Source organism: Lissotriton vulgaris, chromosome 5 (assembly GCF_964263255.1).
Source record: "Lissotriton vulgaris chromosome 5, aLisVul1.2, whole genome shotgun sequence".
NCBI classification, from domain to species: Eukaryota; Metazoa; Chordata; class Amphibia; order Caudata; family Salamandridae; genus Lissotriton; species Lissotriton vulgaris.
The window spans coordinates 1,370,936,799-1,370,958,190 of record NC_141693.1 but is presented as its reverse complement, the minus strand read 5'-3'; the positions used below and the strand labels follow the sequence as shown (position 1 = coordinate 1,370,958,190).

Below are 21,392 nucleotides of genomic sequence, written 5' to 3'. Positions count from 1 at the left end.
TTTACATATACTGCTGCACCTACTTATTTATATTTATGGGAAAAAAATCCTGCAAATATACATCAAAGTTTTGCCTACGAATGTAAAACGGGTTACATTAAAAATGGACGCAGCTTTAGTTATTAAATGACTTGTGACTCTATCGAAGCACCAGAGTGCAAATGGGTGTAATCTAGCAATTTAAATAACACGGTGAGAGGCCCAGGATATGAATTTCACTGGCATATTTCATATATAATCTTATGAATGCTGTCCAACCATGTTCGGGGGCCCATGGGCCAAGCAGGAGCTACTGGACCTCATCTGTGGAGGTTGAGGTCATTTGCCTCTGTTGCCCAGGGGTCTATCGTTCTATGGCTCTGCAATCTGGATCAAGTGCAACCCCCTTCAGCCCTTGACGCTGGTAGCGATGGTGAACAGTGAGAGTGCTTGCGCTCAGGACTCAACAAATACTCATCCATGTTAATACTGATTGCCCAACCTAGTGCTTGACTGGATCACAAAAAGATATGCCCTTCATGCATTGTAGTATCCTGGCACTTGGAGTGGGTTAGCTCCTTCTCCTGCTGCTTAGCCTGCTTCTCTCTCTCTTATGGTCCAGGTTTTTCCCACCATGCCTGGTCAGGTACTTAGAGGGATTAGCCTCAGGTACATATTATCGCTGTACTTTAGTGTAAGTGCTTAGTCTTACACAGTTTGCTTTTGGTTCTTACCTGGAGTCTTTCACTGTCCATGAGGGGTGCTTCTTAAATGGCCGCCCAGCTCCTCTGAGGCTTGCTCACTCACTTCTGGGCAGAGTACAAGCCAGCACTCTTTCTCTGCCTCCTCCACAATCGCATCGAGCAAGGCGATTGCGGACAGTAATACCTGTGTTGGGGAGCACTGGATTCTTTGGGCTGGTCATTGCAGGTCCACTCAGGCTGTTCAGTTGAGCCCTGACACTACCGAGCTGGAGCTGAGGTGGAGGTCTCATGCAGGCCTCTCAGGTCCAAAGTTTGGCCACAGCTTCAGGCACGCTGCACTCTTGGTTGAACAGCAGCTCTGAGTCATGCTGCAAACTGGGCTGACAGTAGCTGAGGCTATGCCACAACCTTCATGATTCCTGTCGGGAGAGTCTGGGGCCTCCAACACCAAGGCACACTGATCACTTTAGGCAGTCATTCTCATCAACCCATTGGTCCGGAGTTATAGTGCACCTCACTTCTCCTGGATAATCACTCTTCCTGAAGGGATTAGAAGCTCCTTTACATCTCTCAGAAGGCAGGCGGCCTTCTGGGAACTTCAGGACAGGTAACCAGCTTTGGCAGCAATGTGTGATTCAACTTACATGATGTCCCCTCACCTCTTGGAATATGGCTGTCAGGCAGACACCAGCTCTGGGTGCACAGCTATCCACTGCGGAACACACATTTCCTTGGTGATAGAGAACTTTGAAGTGGAACAACAAGTGGGTAAGTGGTCCCATTTTTATACTCTCAATATAGACAAGAGGTGTGGAACCACTGGCTGTACTTTCAGAATCCGTTTCATTTGCTTCTTTTCAAGTGTCCTCTTTGGGCAGCTTTTCAATACAGCCTTTGTTTAGAGTGGTGCTCCTCACAGAAGTGTAGTCTTCAGCATTGAGCACTGACAAAAGAGGGACAAGCTTTCTACACCAAAGATAGAATGACAAAAGACTGACCTCACCTCCGGGGTCCCTTTCTCCTTGAACAACAGATACTGCTGTCCCTCCATTCAGCTCCACCATCTACAGTGCTACAGGAAGCACTTCTTATCAAAAGACCTTATACATTTCTATAGAAACCTTGTCTCCTCTTTACATACTTGAGCGCCTATATTTCATCCCATCAGCTTCAGAAATGTCAGCAGTACACCTCCACTGTCAGGGAAAACAACCTCTCCTCATCTTGTGCACAAGATCCAGTTTGGGTTATCCAAAATGGATCCCTCGAGCCTCTGGGGCATGCATGTACACTATGCATGTACGTACCATGTAGGCTGCATAAAGAAACATGCACAACATACACTTGAGATGCTAACTCTATGCTCCAGGTTATCATATCGAAGCAGAACTTGGCATGAGTGGGATAGTAGGCCTCCACCCTAATGACAGAGACACAAAGTTCTGGTCCCAACTATAGATGAACAAAACATGGCCCATTGCCACCACCAATCCATTTGCTAAACCTATGAAAAGAGCAGTTGTCCACTGTCAGTACAGTGAGGGCAGGCTTCATGCTCCCTTGCAGGGCAATGTAAAGATCCAAGACCTCACTTATTTCAAAGTACAGACGCACATGAGGGGCCGCATTATGCATTTTCATTGTTTGCGCTGAGCACACCTATTAAAAGGTGTACCCGGTGTAAACAATGAAAGTGCATTTGCTGCCCCTAGGGCAGCGCATATATGTGAAAACCCCTAGGGGCTGCTTGCATGCGCCCGTGTTTTCACAGTGCAGACGGCACCTGCCTGCACTTTCACAGAGGATTACAGATCCCTTTGTAGGGGGCAGCAGTCAGTGACAGCGCCTGCCTGCTTTTTTGGATTTCTGGGGGTCCATAGGACCCACCTCTCTCCCCTCCAGAGGGCTGCTCTGAGGGGGCGTACTCACAGTGCTGTTTTGCCTCTGCGCCCGTGCTGGTAATACGACGCAGGGCGCAGAGGCAAAGGAATTCCCTCATTTGCATAAGGCACGTCCCCATTCAAATGAGGGAATACCCCCGGAAGGTAGCGCTGGCACTTTAAGTGCACCAGCGCTATCGATATTACTGAATGGCATGCACAAGCATCTGTGCCCCTGCTGCAATAGCAAAGTGCCCCGGGGGTACGTAAAGCAGGCGCAAAGGCCCATTGCGCCCCGTGGCCCTTGCTGTAATATGCCCAAGATGAGTGTTAGGGTAGGGCAAAATAAAAAGAAAAACAGGATACAAGATACTTAAGCAGAGTAACCCGTCTGCACTTCATGCAATGGCTATTCCAGACCCCAAAAATACAGTTCAGCATGTTTCCCAATTGCAAAAATGCTGTGTACATGTTAATAAGGGATTATTTCAGCGATACCGCAAATGAGTCACAGTGCTGGCTCATTTATCAATTTCAGGGCAAATGTCCTTAATACTCATTTGCACTCCAGAAGCTTTTTCTCATTCAAGGCCTCATTTGCACCTCTGATGGAAGAGCGTGTAACCTGGACATGCCACATTGGATGATGAGCTACCCAAGACCAGTCCCTTAATGCCACACACTATAATGTTGTACACTTTCCTTATCTTCTTTACTCACTTTATGATCATACTGAATACCAAAAGACAAGCAGCTGTCTGTGTCCTTGCCTTCCCATCTTCACTGCTGTAGTTAAGTCTTGGTGGCTCAGAGGCCAGGAAACTAGATCGCAATGTATAATTTGAGGCTTGTAAGTAATAAGTATGCCAGCTTTCTGGTTTGAGGGTAAGGCGAACTGCCTCACAGAACACTCTGATTGGTGTTCCTTGTTTCTTGATTCAGTGATTTGAGTAGCTACCACATATGGGTACTGAGGGGCAGTAAAGTAGTCTGTGTGGTTAATAGTTTGGTGAGTACGCGTTTGAGAAATACTCAAGATCTGAAGACCCGAAGGAAGCTTTTTCCAGGTACTGACTTGTCCATTGGAAGTAGCCCCACCCCTCTCCCACCTTTCCTCAGCCTGTGGAAGCCTGCTGACGGGGAGGCATTGCGACGCCGCCTGTAGTTGAATGTATGAATATGGGCAGAGAATAGTGATTGCACAACTTAATCACATTTGTAAGGCCTTAGCTATTGGAGCCAAGGCGGGAGTACAACACGAGCCAGAGATGTGCCTTTATCCAGCAGAGGGGAGGGGGTGGGAGGTGTGTCATGGGTCCTTTCTCTCGGTATATGAATAATCTTCTATTTGGATTTTATTCCAAATCTAGGAGTAATATTGAGCCACTTGGCCTCGCTTTGTGCTTCAGACTTGTTTCACTCGTCATCAGTGGTTAACTTTATCCCTTTTTTCTTTGTTGCCAGCTCCAAATGCAAAAGATTTGGATGTCTTTCTGAGGAAACAAGAGTCTGGTTTTGGTTTTCGGGTACTTGGCGGTGACGGACCAGAACAGGCGGTAAGTGAAATGTTACCTTAAATGATGAGGCATACAGCCCAACATAGTACCAGTGATTGATTCTCTGGTAGATTCGTTTTTTGTTCCATTGCTGCCTGATTCATTTTGGGTTCAGATAAATATGCTAATAGTAGGGCAGTAGCACCATTGAAATGAAGGGCACGCTGCATTTTTAGGTCTTGCACCTGGCGATTACAGCGCGAAAGCGCTGTCTCGCCTACGAGACCTATAGTCACCGGCTCTGCTTCCCAGGAGACAGGAGATGGGCACGCACAGCATGGAATCGGATCAGGTTGCTTGCAGACAGCATGCCTGAAACACACGCTCGCACACACACAGACACAAGCGCACATACATAGACACGCGCACACAGACAGACACACACACACACACACACACGCACACACGCACACAGACACACGTGCACACACACACACGCACACACACCCCTCAACCCCCCACTCACCGGGCTCTTTCCGCTACAGGCTCCGTCACTCCGCTGCATCAGCGTACCACGCTGGTTCTCCCTCGTCAGCGGGTCAGTGTCGGCAGTAAGCGGGGCTCGCCACGAGCACGGGAGCCCCGCTAGTTCACACGCTCACTTCCGGCTGGCTTCACGGGCACAGGAGCGCAGGGTAGGCTCCCATCTGCTTCCTGTCTTTTTGCGGCCCACCCCCGTCCCAACACAGGTTGCCTGGCTTCCTGTCCAAGCGGGGCTGCGGTGGTGAGTTTATCAATTAAGGTGCTTGTTGTTTGAAGCTTCTTTTTCTAGAGAAGGGCAAGTCTACTTAGAGAGGGTCGGGTTCGCTCGCTTTGTTAGCTATTTGTGGAGCTTTTAAAAAAAAATTCCGAATAGTTTGCAGTGACCAGTCCCCTTAAGAGCATAAACTAATACAGAAATTATAAATTGTCTGGCTGGGTAGGTAGAAATACCTGTTTAAAAGATGACTGGACCCCACCATAAGAAAAGCAGAACATTACTATGACCGCTTTTTGTCACAGCCCGGTATGGCTGCCGTACATTGACCATACCTGTCAACAATTCTATAGTATAAGCAACTTATTTATTTATTTCGTTTTTAGGGCTCGGGCCTACGTCACACGAAGTGGGGCGGGGCTTCCGAGCTCTAATGTTATAAAAAAAAAAAAGTTCAGAAAGGGCTGTGGGCTGCCGCATTCCAGAAAGCGCGCGGTTTTTGCGTGTGGTATTCTGCCATGTGAATGGTAATTGGTCCAGGCAAGGCTGTGTTTAAGTAAGGCAGCACGCCATAGGGCTTTGGAATTTTTGCAATGTCCACTTCCTGCATAAAGTGTTCGGACACGCGCAGAAGAATACATAAATCCTCAATTACCAGCTGTCCGAGGTGCCGGTAATTGAAGGCAGATGGTGCTGGGAGCGTGTGCACTGATGTGTTTTTTTTCCCTTGAGCTCTGTGTGCGCGCCGGCAAACCCGCGCCTGCTCTTTGACTGAGGTAGGCTAAACAAGCATTGGCAAAGCAAATAGGACTCTCCTATACAAAATCTGTTGGTTTTGTCAGGGATATGTTTAGCCATGTTGTACAGCAGCCTGGCTGCTATGCAGCACAGCTGAAAGTAAAAAAACAAACAAAGTGCTTTGATAAGCACTCGTGCCCACTCACCCGAACTCAAACTTTTAATGTCAAAATAGAAGATCACTTTAATTTACTGCCCTCATAACAGACCCCTTATAGTAGCTCTCGTTGTCCTCTTACCAGATCCCTTGCATCTTCCCAGCTATTGCCAGATTCCTCACTCGCTCCCTGTCTCGTCACCATGACTCACTCTCTCCACCCTTTCATAAAAAAACACTCCACCTCGCTTTCCTCTCACTGGGAGCCTCACATTTACTCTCACAGTCCGGTTACCAGATTCCTACTGCCGTTGTACCAGATCACTCATTGTACTATCATTCAGTGTCCTATCATTAGAGACTTGCTTCACCCTAATGTTCATACCAGTTTTTCAAACTCATTCCCAGATCACTCACTCACTGCCCAAGCAGACACTGGTACATCCTCCTGTGACCAATGTCAACAGTTCCCTTTCACACAAAGCCTTCGCAGATCCCAGGCATTCACTTCCCCCTCACACCTTTTCCCACACCTCCTGCTTCTCATACAAGCCTAGCCACTGATTTCTTGCACTAACAGCCTTCTCCTTTTCACGCACACTTCACTCCTGCTTCATTTCCCTTTTATTTTTCTGCCCCAATGCATTTCGTTCACTCATTTAACAGAATTATATTGTTTTTCCCTACAAAGGGAAGGCCTCCTTTACTTTGTAAAGAAGATATGGTTTATCTTGTAAGCAGGTATCTAAAAAAAATGGGTGCTGCTCTCAGAAATACATTACTTTCAAAATCGCATGTACAAATTGCATGACCTTTATATACAGAGCTCAGTGTGAACGATGTGGCTTGTACACACCCAACCATACACACCCAACCATACACACCCAACCGCACACACCCACACACCCGCACACAACCGCACACAACCGCACACACACACCCACACAACCGCACACACACACACACACACAACCGCACACACAACCGCACACACACACACAACCGCACACACACACACACAACCGCACACACACACACACAACCGCACACACACACACAACCGCACACACACACACAACCGCACACACACACAACCGCACACACACAACCGCACACACGCACGCACACACACAACCGCACACACAACCGCATGCCCACGCACACCACCACCACACACCCACAGAGTAGTGAGTGCAGAGTAGTGAGTGCAGAGTAGTGAGGGCAGAGTAGTGAGGGCAGAGTAGTGAGGGCAGAGTAGTGAGGGCAGAGTAGTGAGGGCAGAGTAGGGAGTGCAGAGTAGTGAGGGCAGAGTAGTGAGGGCAGAGTGCAGAGTAGGGAGGGCAGAGTGCAGAGTGCAGAGTAGTGAGGGCAGAGTAGTGAGGGCAGAGTAGTGAGGGCAGAGTAGTGAGGGCAGAGTAGTGAGGGCAGAGTAGTGAGGGCAGAGTAGTGAGGGCAGAGTAGTGAGGGCAGAGTAGTGAGGGCAGAGTAGTGAGGGCAGAGTAGTGAGGGCAGAGTAGTGAGGGCAGAGTAGTGAGGGCAGAGTAGTGAGTGCAGAGTAGTGAGTGCAGAGTAGTGAGTGCAGAGTAGTGAGTGCAGAGTAGTGAGTGCAGAGTAGTGAGTGCAGAGTAGTGAGTGCAGAGTAGTGAGTAGAGTAGTGAGTAGTGAGTAGTGAGTAGTGAGTAGTGAGTAGTGAGTAGTGAGTAGAGTAGTGAGTAGTGAGTAGTGAGTAGAGTAGTGAGTAGAGTAGTGAGTAGTGAGTAGAGTAGTGAGTAGAGTAGTGAGTAGTGAGTAGTGAGTAGAGTAGTGAGTAGTGAGTAGTGAGTGCAGAGTAGTGAGTAGTGAGTAGAGTAGTGAGTAGTGAGTAGAGTAGTGAGTAGTGAGTAGTGAGTGCAGAGTAGTGAGTAGTGAGTAGTGAGTGCAGAGTAGTGAGTGCAGAGTAGTGAGTAGTGAGTAGAGTAGTGAGTAGAGTAGTGAATAGTGAGTAGTGAGTAGAGTAGTGAGTAGAGTAGTGAATAGTGAGTAGTGAGTAGAGTAGTGAATAGTGAGTAGTGAGTAGTGAGTAGTGTAGTGAGTTGAGTAGTGAGTAGAGTAGTGAGTAGAGTAGTGAGTAGAGTAGTGAGTTGAGTAGTGAGTAGAGAGTGCAGAGTAGTGAGTAGTGAGTGCAGAGTAGTGAGTAGTGAGTAGAGTAGTGAGTAGAGTAGTGAGTAGAGTAGTGAGTAGAGTAGTGAGTAGTGAGTAGAGTAGTGAGTAGAGTAGTGAGTAGTGAGTAGAGTAGTGAGTAGAGTAGTGAGTAGTGAGTAGAGTAGTGAGTAGAGTAGTGAGTAGAGTAGTGAGTAGAGTAGTGAGTAGAGTAGTGAGTAGTGAGTAGTGAGTACAGAGTAGTGAGTGCAGAGTAGTGAGTGCAGAGTAGTGAGTGCAGAGTAGTGAGTTCAGAGGAGTGAGTGCAGAGGAGTGAGTGCAGAGTAGTGAGTGCAGAGTAGTGAGTGCAGAGTAGTGAGTGCAGAGTAGTGAGTGCAGAGTAGTGAGTGCAGAGTAGTGAGTGCAGAGTAGTGAGTGCAGAGTAGTGAGTGCAGAGGAGTGAGTGCAGAGGAGTGAGTGCAGAGGAGTGAGTGCAGAGGAGTGAGTGCAGAGGAGTGAGTGCAGAGGAGTGAGTGCAGAGGAGTGAGTGCAGAGGAGTGAGTAGAGGAGTGAGTGCAGAGGAGTGAGTAGAGGAGTGAGTAGAGGAGTGAGTAGAGGAGTGAGTAGAGGAGTGAGTAGAGGAGTGAGTAGAGTAGTGAGTAGTGAGTGCAGAGTAGTGAGTAGAGTAGAGTAGTGAGTAGGACATCACAGGCAGCAGCTGTGCAAGCTTCTTACACTCACAAGGAGACCACAGGCAGCTGAGTTGCAAGCTTCTCCCACTCACAAGAAGGACATCACTAACAGTAGCGGTGCAAGCTTCTCACACTCACAAGAAGGACATCACAAACAGCAGCGGTGCAAGCTTCTCACACCCACAAGGAGACCACAGGCAGCTGAGGTGCAAGCTTCTCCCACTCACAAGAAGGACATCACAAGCAGCAGCAGTGCAAGCTTCTCACACTCACAAGAAGGACATCACAAACAGCAGCGGTGCAAGCTTCTCACACCCACAAGGAGACCACAGGCAGCTGAGGTGCAAGCTTCTCCCACTCACAAGAAGGACATCACAAGCAGCAGCAGTGCAAGCTTCTCACACTCACAAGAACGACATCACAGGCAGCAGCAGTGCAAGCTACTTACACTCACAAGGAGACGACAGGCAGCAGAGGTGCAAGCTTCTCACACTCGCAAGAACGACATCACAAGCAGCAGTGGTGCAAGCTTCCCTTACACACTCACAGCAGGTACTGTGCCAAGGCAGCAGCAGCAACAGAGCAAGAGTCCCTTACAAAGAACAGGCACAGCACAGAGATGCACAATGCAATCTTCTCATACTCACAGGCAGCAGCGGTGCAAGCTTCTCACACTCACGCGAAGGACATCACAGGCAGCAGCTGTGCAAGCTTCTCACACTCACAAGGAGACCACAGACAGCTGAGGTGCAAGCTTCTCCCACTCAAAAGAAGGACATCACAAGCAGCAGCGGTGCAAGCTTCTCACACTCACAAGAACGACATCACAGGCAGCAGCAGTGCAAGCTTCTTACACTCACAAGGAGACCACAGACAGCTGAGGTGCAAGCTTCTCCCACTCACAAGAAGGACATCACAAGCAGCAGCGGTGCAAGCTTCTCACACTCACAAGAACGACATCACAGGCAGCAGCAGTGCAAGCTTCTTACACTCACAAGGAGACCACAGGCAGCTGAGGTGCAAGCTTCTCCCACTCACAAGAAGGACATCACAAGCAGCAGCGGTGCAAGCTTCCCTCACACACTCACAGCAGGTACTGTGCCTAGGCAGCAGCAGCAACAGAGCAAGAGTCCCTTATAAAGAACAGGCACAGCACAGAGATGCACAATGCAATCTTCTCATACTCACAGGCAGCAGCTGTGCAAGCTTCTCACACTCACAAGAACGACATCACAGGCAGCAGCAGTGCAAGCTTCTTACACTCACAAGAAGGACATCACAGGCAGCAGAGGTGCAAGCTTCTTACACTCACAAGGAGACCACAGGCAGCAGAGGTGCAAGCTTCTTACACTCACAAGGAGACCACAGGCAGCAGAGGTGCAAGCTTCTCACACTCACAAGAAGGACAACACAGGCAGTAACGGTGCAATATTCTCACACTCACAAGGAGATCACTGGCAGTACACACCACATGAACACACTCCATAACACATAGCAACAATACATTGGCATTTACAATGCCATTAGCTCAAACTCAAATAAATCCGAGCCCGATTGCATTTCTAATGCTTGTTGTAATGTGCTACAAGCTGGTGCTGGCTAACCCTCTATTGTTTCTACAGCCAGGCATTTCTTTAGCAGCCCTTACCACAGACGTGTCCTGTGAGGGTCATCGGAGTATGGCACTGCGCTGCATCAATGCCAATGTCATGCATGGTAGAGTTCATCAACAAGATGTGGGCTGCTGGCATGGTGCGTAGAACAGCTGAAGCTGTCTTCCTGTTACTGGTGTCCTTACTAATTAAAAGAGTATCTCCACTTCGTGTTTTATGATAAAGGACTGGGCATTAATCAACTAAAAGGTTATTTACAATTCCAAGGTCAATTTATATCCATGAACCATTATATCCTGCTATCAAAAAGGCCAGGAAGGGTAGTCTGTCTTTCCGACTACGGGTGGCTAAACAATGGAATGCCCTCCCGACGGAGCTCCGGATGGAGACTCAGGAGAGATGTTTCAGGAAAAAATTAAAAAGTTTCTCTTTCCCCAAGTATAATTGAGTGAGGGCTCTGGGCTTCTGATTTCTGGCTGACTTTACTGCAGCGCGGAGACACACTGGCATTAGTGTAACCATTGCGCTTTACAAATGGACTTATTATTATTATATATTATTATGAACTCAAGTCAAATCTTCAATAAGGTGGAAAGAAATACCTTTCCATTCCAATCAACCATATACCCTTTTGCAAGCGCCTAACCCAGAAGGCCGGGTCTACAATGCTGTACACACTGCGATCCTTTACCTTCAACGCAAACGCGAACCCTTACTCAAGACAGAACCTCCTGGAGTTCCCGATCAGGCGAGCATGCCTCTGCTGCCCTCCTGGGACTGTTTCGGCCGAGGCCAAACACAGGCGTATCTACTGTGTCCCCCAATGCTTTACACAATGCTAAAACAGGAAGACGCCACTCCTTTCCAATGTGGTACAAATACTAAAACATCATCTATTCTTATCTTCTTCACCTGGTCATTCTGCGTAGATCTGAAGATGTGCCAGAAAGCGCCTTTTTGCACCATGTATTGATTACAGAGAGTCTGTTCGTCGTAATACACTGATGGAGAAAGAGTGACATCTGCCCGGAGCAGAGATGTGGGCATGATTCGGAGTAGGCGAGAATAGGGAAGCGTTCTAGCCACTGGCACTGAATAGTGAAATCGCGGGGTTGAATGTACACGGGATGAGCTAGATACTTCCTATTCCAAGTATTCCACATTGGAAAGAGGCATAACAGGCATAGCCGGTATTTAGCTGCCGAAATCCTCATGCGGCCCTTTTTACCAGGCCTTTTCTCTGGATTTACTTAGATAAATCGTTAGTTAAAAACAGTGTGGGTGCAATAAATACCACGTGCATGCGCATCCATGCGCAACCAGCCAACTGTGTGAGGATCCAAGTGCTCGGGATGGCAGATTAAGACTTTTACACGCATTAACGCTCTGGCTTTGAACCTTATTAAATATAGCCTGGAGAAGCCTGTGCCCAGGGTCTGAGTGGCCATTCTTTCCCCAGTCGGCTGCTGTGACCCGGCGCTGCCCCACGGACCCCATTCCAGGCACAGCCCCCATGCAGGGTGGGCTGATTGCCAGGGCTGAGTTTGGTTTCCAGTCCAGCCCTGCTTGTGGCTGCACCTATTAGTTACCTGCAGTTATTTTCTGCATTTAGGTCACAAGGATACACAGTATACTACAAGATTGATACATGTCTTTTTCACCACTGACCACCTGTCTTCACTCCATTCTGAAAGCAGGTAGTGCAAAGAAGCAAAGGTCACGCTGGGATTTTGGTTCAATAAGGAATGTCAGGAAACATCCAAAGGAAACTCGCCCTCCAAGAACACCGTTTGTCACAGTCTGATTTATTCAGCATCCCGATACATCCAAAGTTCAAACTTAGGTTTGAAGAGGCATCATCAGAGGGCAGTACTGCAAACGAGGACAAACCCTCGCTGCAGAACACCTCTGAAACACCAGAAGTAAGAGCACAGGAGAGTGAGCCTAGCTTATAGTACATGATGTTATCCACAAGCCTGATGGCTTTGTTTACGAGTACTGGAACATGTTCAACATAAAGTGCACATTCACAAGCCAGAGTTTCTTGGCCTTATATAACAAACGCTCCTATTAATTATTAAAATAATTAAAAGACATTGGTATTTGTAATATCAATACATCTAAGTCACGTAAATACAACACATATTGCATTACAAATGCCAAAGGTGTCACATTTGCGGATGTTAAAACTATTGGCATTGTAAATAACAAAGCTATTATTTTTGCCATTTTCAAACCCAATATATAAATAAAAAATGTGTCATTTACGAAACCAATAGCTCAAACTTTCCTAATGCGAGACCTATTGCATTGCAAATGCTTGTTTTTTATAAGAAATGGAAGAATAGTCTTCTCTCTCCATGTTTACCTCTTTCATCAATACGCAGAATGGGTGATAGCCTTCATAAAATAAACTGCGCATGACCGTGTAATTTGGTGTCTGTCTGTCAGTTAATTAATAGAATTAGAGGAATGCCACTTTTTACCACGGTTTCCTTCATACAGCGTACTGAAGATGGCATGGGCCGACAACTGGTAACCATTTCACCAAATTTAACTTGCAGCTAGAAACCGCCTGGGCAACAGATGATTTTAAAGAATGAAGAAAAATTATCAAGCTGTTTTCTGGAAAAGAGTATAAACAATGTCTAGATGTATTTATAATTCAGTCATTTGCACAACAACCCATTTCTGATAGATACATCTGCCAGTGGATTCCTCACCTTGTGAATATCCCATGCGCAGCAGCCAATCGGAAACTTTTGCAGCTCTCCACACCGACGAGGTCATGGACGACGTCACAGAGGGTACGACTCTACTCGTGACCCCGCTGACGTCACTGGATCCATAATAGGGCCTCGTCGGCGTGATGACGTCAGTTCCCTTTTTTCCTCGCCGTCGACACCAACGGTTTTTTGGGACTCTCCGTAGTTACTTTGTAATTTCTGGTGTTCTCGTCTGTTCTTGTTTCCTTTCTAAAATGTTGGGAAGAAAGTTCGGTTTCAAGCCCTGTAGAGAGTGCGGGAAGCAAATGTCTTTCACTGGCCCACATCAGGACTGTGTTTGGTGCTTATCTTCCGATCACGACGTCGAAGAATGTGGGTGCTGTAGGAAGATGAACCCGAAGGCATTGAAGGAAAGGGAGGCGAAATTGTTTATGGCCAAGGTGAAGAAAAAAGAGAAGAAGGCGAGTAAAAGAAGATCGACATCGAGGTCGCGGTCGAGGTGTCGATCCGAATCCAGGTCGGGTTCGAAGTCGGCTTCGGGGCATTCGAAGTCGAAGAGGCATAAGAAGAAGAAGCATTCTTCAAGGCGCCACTCTGATAAAGAATCGGTGCCGAAGTCATCTTCTCCTCGGCGTTGCAGAGATGACGTTGATCCTTTGCCTTCGAATCCGACTTCACCAGTGAAGGTTGTGACTCCCGAAGTAGAGTTCTCTCGATTTCTGACGCCGGCTCCCTCGGATTCGGTTCACTCTCCGGTTCTTGGTGAGGTTGAGCCAGAGCATGAGGATCAGGAGCAACCTGAGGAGGCTCCTTTATCGACGCCGGCTGGCCCGACTCCAGGAGCACCGGCTTCAGGGACGACGCTGTGTAATTATCCTCCATTCCCGGCTCCTGGTCAGGACCCACCACATTACCTTAACGCAATATATGGCGTCTTTGCGAGGGCAATGTACCCATCTGGTGCACCTGCGGGTCCCATGGGTCCTTTTGCATTTAATTTGGGTGTTCCCCAAACTTATGCCCAGGCTCCGTTTATGCCCTTTATGCCTGCGACGCCATCCTGGAATTTTCCGGCGCCGAGAGCCCCGACGCCGTATCGAGAATCTCCGACGCCGTATCGAGATTCTCTGACGCCGTCTGGTCGTCCTCGTTTGGAGACTGTGGCGCCGTCAGATCCGCATTCGCCGCCGATCCCGAGGCCGACCGAGTCGGTCGTGGAGCCATCGACTCCAGCCCCCATGATCCGCTCCAGGAGGGAAGCCCAGAGAGCTGTAGAGGAGGAACGCTATCGGCAAGAGATGGAGTAAGGTGAACTTCCTGAATCAGAGGACTATTTTGCAGAATTAAAGGACGCAAGTGGCCTTGATGTCTCGCCTGAGTGGGATTTGTCTCCTGGCCCGGATGCTCCCTCTAAGGATGCAGCTCCCTATAATATGGTGGTGAGAAAAGCTGCGGAGTTATTGGACATTACCCTGCCTTCCACGGAGTTTAAATCCAATCTTCTGACTGAAGTGTTGTATTCTCCTCATCTGTGTCTGAACCTCTATTACCATTTAATGAGGCAATTTTGGACCCAGTGTTGGAGGTTTGGAAGAAGCCTTTGTCTGCTCCTGCGGTCTCCAGGACTGTGGCACTGAGGTATAGGGTGGCACCTGAAGATCCAGAGTTTTTGTCGGCTCATCCTTCGCCTGAGAGCCTAGTAGTGCAGGCGGCTTGTTCAAAGAAATCTTCAGGGGCTTTTCCTCAGGTTCCGGCTGACAGAGATTCAAAGCGCATTGACCAGTCTGCCAAAAACTTATTCTCATCTGCAAGCGTGGCGCTAAAATCTACAAATGCTACTTGCTTGATGGGAAGATATATCCATGCCTTGATGGATTCTTCTAAGCAGTTGCTGCCAAAACTGTCTGATGAAGATAAGAAAAATTTTCAGAAAGTTTTGGATGACACCCAGGCTGCTGCTTATCAAGTTATCCAGAGCGGCCTAGATATGGCTGACTTAGTGGCAAGGATTATTGGCTCTGCAGTAGCTACGAGAAGGGGGGCTTAGTTGAAGTCTTCAGACTTTTCTTCTGATGTGCAAGCTACTCTGTTGGACTTAACATTCGATGACACAGGACTCTTTGGTAAGAAGGCGGATGCCGCTCTTGAGAGATTCAAAGATTGTAAGGCCACAGCAAGATCACTCGGCTTACAAATTCAATCTAGAGGATCTTTCAGAAGGTATAGAGGATTTGGAAAGTCATCCTTTCGTCCGCAAGGACAGCCTCGACAGCAGCAACAGCAACAACAGAACACGCTGTACAAGTCCTATAGGGGAAAAGGCAGAGGTCGTCCACAAGGTCGTCAACCCTCCTCCTCCTCTTCTTCTACCTCACCCCCTATCACCGCAGCAAAGCAGCCCTAGATTCTCCATTCTCAATCATATTGGTCCTGTGGGGGGTCGGCTTACCCATTTTCTGCAGCCATTGGTCACTACAGACCAATGGGTTCTCAATCTTGAGGCAAATGGGTATGCTCTTCCCTTTCGGGAATTTCCTCCAAATTACCCTCCTTGCCAAGGGGCTTGCTCAGAAGAACATCTCCGTCTCCTACAGGAGGAAGTTCTGACCTTGTTAAAGAAAGGCGCAATAGAGGTGGTTCCAGAGCAAGAAAGGGGTCAGGGATGCTACTCCCGGTATTTCCTGATTCCCAAGAAGGATGGCAGGTTGCGTCCAATCCTGGATCTCAGGATCTTGATCCTTTATCTGAAACCAGAAAAGTTCAAGATGCTCACCCTTGCGCAGGTTCTTCAAGCGCTGTTGGAAGAAGACTGGATGGTGTCGCTCAACTTGCAGGACGCGTATTTTCATATTCCGATCCTGGAGTCGCACAGGAAGTATCTCTGCTTCACGGTGGGTTCGCAGAACTACCAGTTTGCGGTCCTTCCGTTTGGAATTACTACTGCACCTCGAGTCTTTACCAAGGTGATGGCAGTGGTGGCAGCTCATCTCAGAAGGTCGGGGATTCTGGTTTTCCCCTATCTGGACGACTGGCTGATCAAAGCAGAGTCTCCAGAGAAGGTGCTACATCATCTGCAAGAGACAACTCAGTTGTTGTACAGATTGGGTTTTTCAATAAATGTACTCAAGTCTCACCTGGTCCCCTCCCAGCGCAACCTGTTCATAGGTGCGGTACTGGACACAACTGTATGTCGTGCATTCCCCCCTCCTCAAAGGATTCACGACATAAAGGAAATTATTCCCTTATTTTACAATGGAGCGGTTGTTCCAGTCCTGAAGGTCCTTCGCTTGCTCGGTCTGTTTGCTTCCTGTATTCTCCTAGTCAACCATGCACGCTGGCACATGAGGGCACTCCAGTGGTGCCTCCGCAGGCAGTGGTATCAGCACAACGTGGATCTCAGGGAGTCTGTGAGGATCTCCAGAGAAACTGCAGCGGATCTGTCTTGGTGGAGGGCAATCTGTCTCAAGGAAAGCCCTTTCATCTGTCTCCATCGGTTGCCGCAGTGATAACGGATGCATCCACTCTAGGGTGGGGTGCCCATCTGGGGGATCTGGAGATAAAGAAATCAACTGCTGTCGTTCTCTACGCTGAGAAGTGCTGTTTCAGCTATGATTTTGAGATGACTGGACTACGGCAAAGCGCTGTATATAGAGCTGCCTCAGCGGCAACTTGCGAGGCTACAGACAGTCATGAACGATGCAGCGAGACTGATTTTTAAGAAGCCTAGGAAAACGCATGCTTCACCGCTCCTGCGTCAGTTGCATTGGCTCCCTGTTAGACAGAGGGCACTGTTCAAAGGACTGTGCATTACACATAAGGCACTCTACGGTAATGCGCCCAGGTATATTAAATCCAGATTATCCGGTTATATCCCTGGTAGGGTGCTGCGGTCCACTGAAGCCAATCTCTTGGTCAGTCCACGTTTCCGCCTGTCCACCTTGGGCGGGCGTGCTTTCTCCACTTTGCTTCCGGCAGCCTGGAATAAATTACCAACAAATCTCCTTAAGGAGTCAAATCTTTTGCCATTTCGCCGTTTGCTAAAAACCATACTCTTCCGGGAAGCATGGGGGGTGTTGTAAGTCTGCCACCTGTTTTTGTAGAGCTGGTTTTTCTTTTTGTACAAGCGCTTAGAGACCCTGGGGTGATAATGCGCTATATAAATTGAAATAAATAAATAAAGAGTCTTTGGTCTCCGGAGGAAAGGTTGCTTCACATCAACCTTCTGGAGTTAAGAGCGATTCGTTTGGCACTCAAGGCCTTCCTCCCTTCCGTTTGCGGTCTGTCAGTTCAGGTCCTGACGGACAACACGACCACGATGTGGTATATCAACAAGCAGGGAGTAGTGGGTCGCATCTTCTTTGCAGAGAAGCTCTGCGTCTCTGGTCCTGAGTTCAGGACCACCAGATTTGTCTGATGGCAAATCTGGCCGGAGTTCTGAACGTGCTTGCAGACAGTCTCAGTCGGCAGTTCTTAGCCGACCACGAGTGGAGGCTTCATCCGGAGGTGGTTCGTCACGTCTTTCGGATGTGGGGAACTCCTCGGGTGGACCTGTTCGCCACTCCCGAGAACGCCCACTGCCTGTCTTTCTGCAGCCTCAAGTATCCGATGCAGGGAACCTTGGGGGACGCGTTTCAGTTGAGTTGGGACTCACAACTCCTTTACGCGTTTCCTCCCATACCCTTGATTCCTCGAGTTCTGAGGAAGATTCGCCAAGACTGGGCCCAAGTAATATTGATTGCTCCCGATTGGCCAAGAAGGGTGTGGTACACAGATCTTCTCCACCTCTCCTCGTGCCTGCCGCTCCGTCTCCTTCTCAGGGCAGATCTCCTCTCTCAGATGGAGGGGCAGGTTTTACAACACCACCTTCAGACCTTACACCTTCATGCCTGGATATTGAACGGGGCAACCTGAATTCTTTTTCTCTTCCACACGATGTGGTGGATGTCATATTATCGGCCAGGCATGACTCCACCAAGTCGATCTATTCCTATAGGTGGACCAAATTTGTTTCCTGGTGTGGAGAGAAGCGAATTGATCCCTTGAGGGCTCGTTTGTCCAACATTCTTCAATTTGCCCTTTCTTTGGCCCAGCAGGGTTTTGCTGTGGCAACTGTAATTGGATATTTGTCGGCCTTGTCGACCAGCCGTCTTTTTGACTTACTTGATGGGTTCACCCTTTGAACCTTTACACAAGTGTCCCATGAGACTTCTGTCTTTCAAGACTATTTTTCTTGTAGCAATTACCTCGGCAAGGAGGGTAAGTGAGCTTCAAGCTCTAAGTTCGAAACCCCCATTCCTTACCATTCATGCTGAGAGAATGGTACTTAGGACCAGTGCTGCTTTTCTGCCTAAGGTGGTAACTCCCTTCCATCTGGGGCAGTCCATTACTCTCCCTACCTTTTATCCTCCCCCTCACCCTTCCAAGGAGGAGGAGCGGCTTCACCGTCTAGACCAGGGGTCTCCAAACCGGTCCTGGAGGGCTAAATCCATGCCAGATTTTTAAAATAACTACATGTATCTTAACGAGAAGGGCGCTTACAGTGGACAGTGGCGTGAGGCGCTCTCCTCCAGAGCATTCCATCGGGTTTCCCCAGCTATGCTGACGCAGGCCTTAGACACCTACCCATGCCTGCTGACGGGTACTTTGAAAACTGACCTAGAGCTCTTGCAGCTCTGGCTGACCCAATAGCTAGCCGACTTAGCCCCTCCTCGGCCCCCTTGGGCACCTTCAGTGAAAGCATCAGCCCCTTGGTTTTCGCTGGCGCTTGCAGAAAAGCAACGGCAATGTAAAAAAGCCGAAAGGGAGTGGCGCAAGCACTATGATGCTAGCTCTAGGGAAACTTATAGGGCAGTGGTTAGAGATTATCACCATGACATCACAGCTGGCAAAAAGTCCTATCTGGCCAGAAGGATTGAAGATGCTTCCAGCTCCTGTAAGGAAATTTTCAGGATAGTTAAGGACTTGATTTCCCCTCCTTGGTGCACTCCCAGATCCACGCATTTGGAGTCCTGGATCTCCGAACTTGCTGACTTTTTTGCCAGCAAAATTCGGACTATCCAAGCCTCCTTTAGAACTGCAGGCACGTCTACTACTCTGAATTTGCGGCCCCCATGCCCCTGCCCGATCTCCGCGGGCCCTGCCCTCTGGAACTTCCCTTCTCTGACCATACAGGCCTCGTTGGATCTCCTTTCCAAACTGAAATCTGGTTCCCCGTTTGGCCCATGTCCTGCTAAATTCCTCGCGCAAATGGCCCCTACTCTCAACCATCTTATTAACCCGATACTTAACCTTTCTCTTAGCACGGGTGAGGTCCCCCAGCAGTGGAAACAGGCTCTAATCTTGCCACTTCTAAAAAAAAAAAAAAAAAAAACCTGGATCCTAAATCCCATGCCAACTATAGACCCATCTCCCTCCTGCCTGCGCTTGCGAAAGTGGTTGAGAAACATGTCCATACCACCCTGGCCCACTTTCTTGAGACGAACGACATACTCCATCAGTCAAAGTCCTGTTTCCGATCCAATCTGAGCACGGAAACAGCTTTGCTTGAGGTCACCGAGGCTGTCAAGGTAACCTTGGACAGAGGAGGCAAAGCCATGTTGGTTATGCTTGATCTCTCTGCGGCTTTCTACACCGTCCCCCATGACCGTCTCCTTTCAAGACTCTGGGAGATTGGTCTGAGGGGGACGGTGTTCCAGTGGTTTTGGTCATTTCTCTCAAATCGCCAGCAAACGGTCTGGGCCCCCCCTTTCTCTGCTGCAATGCCGCCTTTGGAGGTCGGAGTTCCGCAGGGCTCAATTTTGAGCCCTTTGCTCTTTAACATCTATATGACCCCTCTGGCGACACTGGCGGAGGATTTTGGGGCCCAGATCGTGTCGTACGCGGACGGTGCAACAAGGGCTCCGATTTTGATGGGGTTTCCATCCGGGGTTGCCTTGGGGCAGTGTTCGACTGGTTTGGTCGGAACAGCCTCAAGTGCAACTCCGACAAGTCCGAAGTGCTCTTTTTTGGCTGCCCTGTGGACCCCAAGTGGAAGGAATGGTGGCCCACTGCCATGTTCCCTCCTGCCAGCGATTCGGGGGCTGCTAAAAATCTGGGTATTCAGATTGATAACAGCCTCTCCTTCAAAGCCCAGGTGACTGGTCTGGCCGGCAAATGCTTTGCGATCTTGAAGATGCTAAGGAAGTTCCTGCCGCTCTTATCTCTAGAGCATAGAAAGGTCACGGTACAGGCCCTGATAGGCTCTCGCCTGGACTATTCCAACGTCCTGTACCTAGGCCTTCCGGACTTTCTTCTTGCGCGTCTCCAGGTTGTTCAAAACTCAGCGGCCCGGGCCATCTTTGGCCTCACTAGGAGAGCCAGGGCCAGCGACCTTCTCAGGACTCTTCACTGGCTGCCTATTAGGAAGCGTATCACTTTTAAGGCCTTGACCATTGCCTTCAAAGCCCTTCATGGTACAGGTGCCTTTTATCTCCGGAAACGGATTCGTTTCTATCTGCCTTCTAAATCTTTGCGGTCCTCTACCCAGGCCATGGCGGTCACCCCGGTGATCCGACGTGCGCGCTGCGGGGGGCGTTCTTTTAAACATCTCGCCCCTCGGTAGTGGAATGCTCTTCCTCTGTCACTCAGATCCAACACCAACCTGCTGGCTTTCAGGAAGGATCTGAAGACCCTGCTTTTCACCCAGTAATTCATCCCATTCTGCTTTCTGCACTCTCTCCCGTTTTGCCTTCCACTTTGGGTCCGTGACGATCTTAAGCGCCGGGACACTCTTCGGAGTAGCTGTGCGCTATAAAAGTACCCCCCCCCCCCCAAAAAATGGGGATATCCAAAAAATCTGGCATGAATCCTCCAGGACCGGTTTGGAGACCCCTGGTCTAGACCCTAAGAGGGCGGTGAATTTCTACCTCAATAGGACCAAAGACTATCGTGTGGACGACCAGCTTTTCGTTGGATTTGCTGGCTGTAAGAGAGGAAAAGCGGTGCAGAAGGGCACTCTGTCGAGATGGATAATTCTGTGTATAAAGATCTGCTACGCCCTTGCTGGTAAGGAACCTCCTGAGGGTATAAGGGCTCACTCTACTAGAGCAAAGTCATCAACGTCTGCTTTATCTAGGGGTGTACCTGTTGAGGATATTTGTAGAGCCGCGACTTGGGCCTCCCTCCACACTTTCGCAAAGCATTACTGCTTGGATTCCGAGGTGAGGAGGGATGGCCACTTTGCACGCTCTGTCCTCCAAGATTTCTTGGTATAGCAGAGTGGACACCCTCCTCCGGGAGTGGGGACTGCTGTGGGATTCTATTCACAAGATGAGGAATCCACTGGCAGATGTATCTATCAGAAGGACAAGTTACTTACCATTAGTAACGCTTTTTCTGGTAGAAACAGTATCTGCCTGTGGATTCCTCAGTGACCCACCCGCCTCCCCGTTGTCCACTCTTCTATACCTACTAAGTGTATATTTCTTTAAAATTTTGAAATCGATGTATTTATATGTTCATGCATATTGCATCGGTTTCACACTGTGTGTGCTG

General features: G+C 48.8%; 1 protein-coding gene across 2 annotated transcripts in view; it reads left to right on the top strand.

The window, feature by feature from the left end:
* The window catches only part of MAGI3 (membrane associated guanylate kinase, WW and PDZ domain containing 3), a 1,323,293-nt gene that overhangs the window by 985,737 nt on the left and 316,164 nt on the right, over positions 1-21,392 (top strand). For both annotated transcript variants that reach the window (XM_086923326.1, XM_086923327.1), the window contains exon 13: positions 4,028-4,119. In XM_086923326.1, the coding sequence (XP_086779452.1) occupies positions 4,028-4,119 (92 nt within the window). The remainder of the gene's footprint in view (positions 1-4,027; positions 4,120-21,392) is intronic.